Source organism: Embiotoca jacksoni, unplaced genomic scaffold (genome assembly GCF_022577435.1).
Source record: "Embiotoca jacksoni isolate LCO1_2020_lvr unplaced genomic scaffold, fEmbJac1.0.p SCAF_17, whole genome shotgun sequence".
Classification (NCBI taxonomy): Eukaryota; Metazoa; Chordata; class Actinopteri; family Embiotocidae; genus Embiotoca; species Embiotoca jacksoni.
Window position 1 is genome coordinate 5,562,230 of NW_027185307.1, and position 8,845 is coordinate 5,571,074.

Here is an 8,845-nt window from a genome sequence, read left to right on the forward strand (position 1 = left end):
AATTATTTTTGCTGTGACCCTTCCCAACATTAATGCCACTTGTTGGCTTTATAAAAACACTTTTATCTTCTCAAATTGACCAAAGATTGCCAAGAATGAATCTGGCTGGAGCTCTTTTGAAATATCCCAGAAATGACTGAACGGAAGCCAGCGATCACATAAGTCTGGACAAAATAATAAAAGAAAAGAGAGCGAAGCTTCAGCCAGAATACTGAGAAGTTAAAGAGTGTTATCTTCCTTTCAGATGACTGAACTCTTGTCAACTTATGAAACCTAATGTTTTGGAAATATGTCCCGTGTTTGGTTGAGATTGTTTTATCAATATTGATGGAAGAAGCCCGAGGACAGAAAACGACTCTTTGATGTATTAGAGTTCGCGTCGTCGCTCACCCTAACTTTATTGAGCAGAGTTACAATCACTGTCTCCGAACATCCTGCGTGAACACAATCCATCTCGGGACTGTGGAGTCAAACCACTCGTCTTATATCACACACACACACACACACACACACAGTCAAAGATCACATCCGACCACTCACTGAAACCAAAAGGGAAAGCCTTCCCATCGCCAGCTCACCTTTGCTTTGTTTTCAACTTTCAGGCCATCTCGCGGTTGTGCGACGACATGTACAAGGACTTGAGGAAACAGGCCAAGAAGCGGTCGGTGAGCGCGGACAACCTGACGGTGGTGCGCTGGTGTCCGGCCATCATTTCTTAACACCGGTCGCCCGCGGAGGAGCAGATAGACCTGTGCCGTATTTTTGCCTGGTAAGCAGGCAAACCGGGTGGGCAGCAGTCCTGTGGATCAGCGGGTCTGTCTGGAATACACACACACACACACACACACACACACACACACACACACACACAAACACACACTGTCACACAGTCTGGCACTTTTACAAGTGTGATCGCTCCCTCTCTGGTCGTTGTACATAAAAGTCCCACCGGCTGCCCGCACTGAACCAAACAGAACTGAGCTGAACCAAACTGAAGTTTGAAGGAATGAAGACTCGGACTGCGCAAGAAAAGCAGCCACGTGGAAACGCAGAAAGACTCAAGAGACCGTGTGAAGATGAGGAAAGCAAATAGGAACGAGCTTACATCGCAAAACACACGACACAACAGCAGCAACGGCGTCCCATAATTCCCTCCGAGGCTCGAATGGCTCTTCGAGCTGCCTGAGGGATGCCGTGTACATTCCTTTCATTTCAATCTGGTGCTTCAGTCCGTTCCTCAGCTGAAGCATGACATGATCTTTTGACGGCTTGTAGGCACATTGCAGAAATTCAAAAATCCTCAATATGTTTGTGTTTGTCTGTGCTTTTGCATTCCCATCCAGCAGACTCCTCTCCCCCTCCCCCCGCTCACATATTCAAGCATATACAAAAGAAACTCGCGTACATTCCACCCGTAACGAGAGCGTACAGCTGATACACTGAACTGGACGACACATCATCAGAGCTCTCTCTCTACCACGCAACAAATCAACTCGCATCATTGACATTTTGACAGGAAACGGGAATTCAACTGGCAAACATCCAGTTGCAGAATAGTATCTGTTACAGCAAGGCCACCTATCAGCACACCGACAGAGCAATATCCACGGGTCACTTTGTTGTTGCATACTTGGGAGACGACCGACTGGAAGACAGACATGGGACATACTGTAAGAGCTTGTGTTTTACTCACTGCCATTGTCCCGACCTGTGGTGCCTGTAACAAGCTAGTTTAACACGTCTCCCCCTTTCTACTGGAGGAATAAGAACAAAATCACTCGGAAGTTGTTTTTTTTATTTGATTTTTTTTTTTCTCCTTTAAAAGTTTTTGTACGGTTCTTCCTGCTCACAAAAGGAACAGCACAAATGGAAGCCACTGAAAAGATTTGATCCTTCAGAGTTGTGTTTGTTAGTCTGCGGAGGACCGACGTGAATGGAAACGCATCGAGGGATGATCGAAACACTGCATCCAAAATCAATATATTGTATACATTTTGCTAAATTCTCTCTGTACAGTGTAAATACAGCTAAATCTGTAGAAGGAGGTCAAACTGTAAAAACAAAAAAAAACAAAAAAAGAATAACAGAATGATGTTAGAATATTTATATTGGGTCAGTTTTTACTGCACATGAGGAGGCGGGGAATCCGTTGCATTCTGTGTTCCTACGACAAATCAAGTCAAGAGAAAGGTGAAGTATTAAGACTTAAATGGGAGATGCCACTCCACTTTTTTTTTTCGCACCGCAGAAAATGCCATCTTTTGTTTGTTACATACTGTATGTGGAATATAGACAATGCAAGACATTTCAGGCTCATTTTCTAATCTTTTTTTTTTTTTTTGAGCCACTGGGTGGAAACATTGCCAGATTCATGTTTTTGATTGAAGAGACGATGCTTGTTTCTTATGGAGCCTTGAAACTGTTTAAATGTAGTAAAAAGGTTATCAGTTAAGTCATCGTTTTCCATTTACCTTAAATCAGCTGATAAAATAACATACCTTCATTTATTTCCACGTTATATTATTCTTCAGTTCCTACACTTTCTGATTTTTTTTTTTTGGTCTTGACACTCAAACATTTATCTGTACTTTTGTATTTCCTCTCCGCTGTTTTCCTTTTCCTTACGCATCCAAATAACAGTTTTGTTAGTGTTAGCGTCCAAGCTAAGAGGCTTTAGCGACTGTTACAAGAGTTTATTCAGTTTATGGATGATGAACATTAACAGGCGCTGGTTTGGTGGCGTTAGTCTCAACGGGAACGTTGGCTTTAGCGCAGTAGCTCCCTGAAGTGTAAACCAGTCAGCCAGCCGGCAGCTCCGTCCTCTCGTACTCGAGCAAGACTCTCCACACACAAAACCTGGATTAGACCAGAGCGTCTTCTGATATAAATATGAATAGAAACGAAATAAATATAAATAATCAGCTGATTCGTGTTAAAAGAAAATTACGAAAAGCTTTTCGCCAAATCATTTGTTTAAAAGGAAAAGTACAAAAGTTTTTTTTTTTTTTTTTTTTATTTAACCCACAATGTTATTTCCTGATATATTCAGTCATATCTGTGACTTATCTGATAACCTTTTTCCAGGGTTTTGTCAGTTTCTGAGCTCCACAGTTTCTTACATTTCCTGGATGTAAAGCGAAGCTGTCAAACAGTATTTCTCCTGAATTACTTACCTCCTGATTTGCTCTTTTTCTTGACCTTTCTGAAAACAAGAATAGGAAATCTACACAGATGTAGTCGACTGTAAAAATACAAATTCCTTGAGTTTAATTGTTTTAAGTAATTCTAGTTTTGAGGGGTTGATTCAAGTGTAAAGTAATGCTTTTAATATATATTAACTTTATGAAGGTGATTGTTTGCCTAATGATCTACTTTTCTCCACGACATCACTGAATAGACAGTTACTGTAAGTGTAAGCTTGAAAATGTCACGACGTAACCCGGAAATGTCTAAAAAAAAATAAATAAAAGTTTGTTTTTTTCTTTCTTCACAACATAACAAATGTCAGAAAAAGGTCCAATTTCAAATGTGACATCAGTGTACTCGCCTCTCGCTTGTGTTCTTCCACGACTGATTTAAGTTATGTTGTTTGTCAAGCAACTAGAGAATCTGCCAGGTCGGAGAGATACCCCCCCCTCCCCCTTCACCACTGACCTGCGGGGGGGAGGGGGGGGGGGGTGAGAGAAGGGACAGAACTGTACCAAAGTCATGGAGAGATGAAGGACGATCCTGTTGGACGTGTCAGCCAACTTGCACATGAAGTATCTGAAAAAGGGGTTCTGGTCTCGGAAAGAGAAGCGTTGCTTCTGCGTGGTGCTTTCAATGAGCGGAAAATTAAAAGTGCAAAACGTGTCTGCAGGGAAGTAACGTGACCGGAGTTGCTTCTGTGAGTTCAAAGGTATTCAAAGATTGTATATCCTATTTATTGTATGTGTGTGCATACAGCCCAGTGTGGTGTTTTTCTACACCCGGAAATAATCGTTGATGCCGTGAGGTCAACCGTGGTGAGTCCCGAGGTGGAACATGTACTACTCCGACAGCTAACACCTGTGGCGTCCCGTCGGCTGGTTACTAGGTGTGTGTCATAGCCTTGTGCACTGAACTCTACCTCTGCATAGAGCTTTTCTTGTTTCTGGATTTTTCTTCCTCTCTACGACGACAATTTTTTGGATTTGACAAATTCAGCTTTGATCATGACGATTTCCCGCGCTAACGTCAGTCAACTGCTGTAGCTGTGACCTTTTTTTTTTTTTTAATTATTATGTTTTTTTTTTCCACATGTTCAACAAGTTGTACTGTATTCTGTTGTTGTTGTTGTTGTCGTCTGTGTATTCTTTCCTTTACAGCGAGTCAGTCATTTGCTCCTGTTCTCAGTTTGCCAAACTCCTTTCCCTCTGTATGTTTTCAACTATGATTTCAAGAACTGCTCCCATTTCTCTTCTCAAGCAATGTTTAGAAAAAAAAATCTGTTCAAGAATTAAACTTTAAAACCTTGCAATAAATCCAGTGTATCTTTTATTTTATTTTTTTATTCTCAATGATTTTCATTTAAATAAACGTCCAGTAAGTCCAGGCAGCAACCTGCCCGCTGTTTGTGAACATGAAGCCTGACATTTTGAGCATCCCCATCTTGCTCTGAGCCTCTGGAGCCAGAAGTGACCATATTTGGACGAGCTGGGGAAGAGTGAGGGGCAGGTAGGACTCGGTCCTATCCAGCGCAGGAAGACACGACACCCGCCCACCTATGCAGGCAACCTGAATGCACCACAGGCATGTCAATCAAACCAGACCTTAACCATAGACTGTATATAAAAGTGGACTTCTGGGTTTGAAAAATGAGGCCAATGTGGATGGGCTGCGATACCACCGAGTGCCTCCAGAGGTTGCTTCCAAATAGCCTCCGGCTCCATCGCCTCCAATTCAACTCGTCCCATAAAATTCAGAGTCAATAAATATTTTCCACGAGTTATTTAAGTGTTGCTAGCTAAAGTCGCTCCTTCTTATTCGTTTTCTGGTCGTCCATCTGAAAACAATCCTGTCATTAATCAGAAAATGAGCTTTAAAAAGCATTGGGGTTTTTTTGTTGTTTTTTTTTTGGGGGGGGGGGTGTCTTTGATTGACAGGCCTATGGTGCAGTCAGGTTACGGCTATCGGTAGGCGGGAGGTAGTATCGCCGGGTTTCCAATGAGATCGAGTCAGATCCACTGTTTGATAGTCCATCCATTATTGGTAGAATTATTTCCAGATGGACCACCACAAAACTGATCAGAAGGAGTGAAACTGAACAGCAAACAGCAAGTCATCATACACGGTGTTATGACGAGTGCTTTCCACAACATTTCCATACGTACTCTACTGTACAACTGATGGGACTGAGGGTGTCTTCTCCCACAAAGAACTATTTAAACGGCTCAGAGAAAGTGCTAATACAGAGATTACACTGCCATATTGTCACTGAGGGACACATTTAATCCTCCACATTAGCCTTGATTTACATTTCAATCGCAGCACTGGTAATTGCTATCCAATTCAATGTAATAGAGACGCTGAGAGCTTTACAGACAATACTGTAAAACATGTACAGAGAACAAAATCAAACATTGAAACTGAAATACATACTGTACACATACACACAAATTGAACTGCATCTCTTTGGTTAATGAACACAGAGCTGACAACCTCCTGTGCTTTGTTTGGCGGTCGATTCATTTACCTTCAGGGAATTAGATGATGGCCGACTTCATTGTTCATGCGATCTGGTCCAGATTCAGTCAGTTTACACGTTGGGTAAGACCTGATAGAACATGACATGATTTTGATTTGTTGCAGATAATTTGTCACTGCAGGAAAAGCGCAGGTGGAATTAGTCACATTAAGTGTCCCAGTCAGGAATGATAGTGAACCAGCATGCACAGTAGCAGGACGTCTGTTTCTAATGCAGCTTGTGATTTCCCAGCTATGACATTTGAAAATGTTTGTGTACGTAATGCAGAACAGATTAAAGGATACATTTCACTTCGTAGCATAACAAAGTCTAATATGTTAAGGACATGTATTGCTTTTAACAACTGGAACAGAGCATGAGGTCAGCAGTAATAATACATTCTCACTGCTGATATTTGGGTTTTGAGGCATTTTTCTTCCATACTGTATGTTGTTTTCGGTTTCATATTTTAAATATTAAAGAGAAAAGTACATAGAGATCTCTAACACAAGACAAGCTTTGGTTGAGGACCTTGTTCTGTTTACTGCCACGGCTCGGATCACCAAGTTCAATTCTTGAAAGATACTAAATAAGCAGCACACTGTAATTATTGGAACTATTTGGTTTTGCATGCGTGCTGTTTGGTGCTGGCAGATAAATGCACTGATTTCATCTGAACCCTTTCTTTTTTGAAATAAATGTTGCTTGTCACGCATGGAAACAAGGTGATGGAAATGTCTGATCCTGTAAGACTGGAGCATTACAGGTGATGTATAGAAATCCTTCACCCACATCCTGATCAGTACATCTTGTGATTTAGTTTTCTTTTCTTGATTCAATTAAACCTTTGTAGATGGAATCATGAGCAGTCTGACAGAGTGTGGCAGGAAGGTCCTGCCAGAGATAACACGCTAAAGACGATCCCCAGTTTCTTCCTGTGCCGCACCGTGTGGTGCCTTCAAACGCCCTCTTAAAATCTCCTGGAAAGTCGCCACACTTGTGCCCCGGGCACATCAGAAACTTCTGCTGATTATGCTCATTTGCCTGATTGCTAATGAAAATGGAGAACAGCTGCCAGATCAGGATAATAGACAGGTAGTGGCTGAGGCGGGAAATCTCCCGAGTAGCTCCACAGGTAAAGAATAGCAGAATTAGTATGCGTAGACCAGCCCCTGATAGCCAAAGCAGATGGAAAAGCTTTCCTTGGGAGAGTTTCACCATCGCCAATGGCTTCACAGCGAGTTACGCTCCGTGTCATGCATGTGCTGCTCGATAGACATTCCTCCCTGAAAATAAACTATGGGCTCATCCATTTCTTCCGAGATGAACATGAGTGGATGCAGATGAGACGGAAAATTACGACCAAAGTGTTCTTGCCTCTTTGATTTGGACACACAACATTAAAAACATAATATTATTAAAAAAATTAAAAAAAATGACAACAGTTCAAAACGAAAGCCAGTGTTAAAGTTATACTGACCATAACATCTATCAATATGATGCTTCTTTTTTTTTTTTACCCAACATTGTATAAAAGGAGTTCATGTGTTTAGAGGAAACTTTACATGGGTTTCTAACTACGGTGTAAAAATAAAGATTTTGTGTGCAGCTGTGGGTCATCAGACGGATCAGTGAAAACAGGTGTTCATCATTACTGTGAGCAGGGGGACAACTACGGGGTTGTCCCCCTGCTCACATCTTCAATGATTGTGTGTGTGTGTGTGTGTGTGTGTGTGTGTGTGTGTGTGTGTGTGTGTGTGTGTGTGTGTTGCCACTTTTAATTTGAGTTTTTTGGGGAGTTTGTTTTTGACCTCGTGATAGATTTTGCTTCCTAAAACTGTGCCTTTAGTTGGTGCATTGCTCATCGTCCATTTCCTGGTTTCCCCAACTCCAAACAGCATCTCTTGACCTAAATAAGTAATTTCATCACTGCGGGGCCCGTTTACCTGCATCTCTGTGCCGATAAATACTTTTCCCGTGCTTCCCAGTGACACGTTCAACATCGCATGCCATTTTATTTATGTCAGAATCAATGAGTGTTGCCATCATTGTTAAAGTTATATGTGGGATTTTTAGTGTGAGCCGGCACGGAAGTGCTAATGACCACTGATCTACAGAGATCACCAGCCAAGCCAACTGCCTTTAGCCATGTGTCTCCCCCCCCCCCCCCCCAGAGACCTTGTTCATGAGAGAGTGGAAACGGCTTGAGAGGAAGAATCTGACTTGTAAGATAATGTTGTAAGAAAACCTTTACTATGATGTGCATTTGTTTCAAAAGAAAATGTTATTTTTATTTTACAATCCCTCTGGTTTTGATCAATTTCAACATAATAAATCTGGCTTCTCTATCATACATTTTGAATCATTCAATGAGAAAGCAGATTTATTTCTTGCCTGTGTAACACGACTAAACACTTAATCCCGGTCAGTCATAAACTGGCATCAGCTGTGGGAAAATACCGTTTACAACCTGCTTATGTTACATGAGAGCAAATTCACAACCCACATATCTCCATGTTATCTTTATTTATCACTGGAAGATGCAGCAGTACGCGCTTATATTTTTATGGCGCAGACATTTTGTCATTATATGAGCAAACTTAATGCAACAATCTAGAATGAGTAAGCCAGGAGGCTTGTTCCTCTCCCGTAAGGACGACCAGCAGCACCAAAATATCTCTGCAATGCCAGGACGGCGACGTGCTTTTGGAAGTGTGTTAAGAATAGACCCACAATGGGGCTCGCTCCCGTCTTCTGTTGTCTGAGAACAGAGAGTTGTCTGCACGGGACAGAGGAAGAGGTAAGACTGAGAAGTAACTCGGTTTACTCCATTCAGACTTTCAGAGACGTGGATCACTCAAACACTGGATCGGGTTGGATTTTTACCCACGAGGAGTGGACACGTGCTCCTTCTAGGACGGAATCAGAGTGTGAGTCTGCCGTCCACCTGGAAGTTATTGTGTTGCTTGAAGCCACTGTGACCTTTGGTAAAGGGGATTAGAGGTGGCTAGGAGGAGATGAGAAGCGAAGAGAAAGGGTGAGGTGTTGCTTGAGGGTCCCCCCTCTCCCCCCCCTCCCCCCAACCCCATGTTGACAGGAACCGGAGGACTGGAAGATTTGAGTACCTTGAGCAGAGCAAGC

The 8,845-nt window shown here is 42.2% G+C and overlaps 1 protein-coding gene across 2 annotated transcripts in view; it reads left to right on the forward strand.

Moving 5' to 3' along the window:
- ccny (cyclin Y) overlaps window positions 1–4,502 on the forward strand; it is a 38,869-nt gene extending 34,367 nt beyond the window's left edge. For both annotated transcript variants that reach the window (XM_069151331.1, XM_069151332.1), the window contains one exon: window positions 603–4,502. In XM_069151331.1, the coding sequence (XP_069007432.1) occupies window positions 603–719 (117 nt within the window). In that variant the 3' untranslated portion in view covers window positions 720–4,502. The remainder of the gene's footprint in view (window positions 1–602) is intronic.
- Window positions 4,503–8,845: the final 4,343 nt, after the last annotated feature.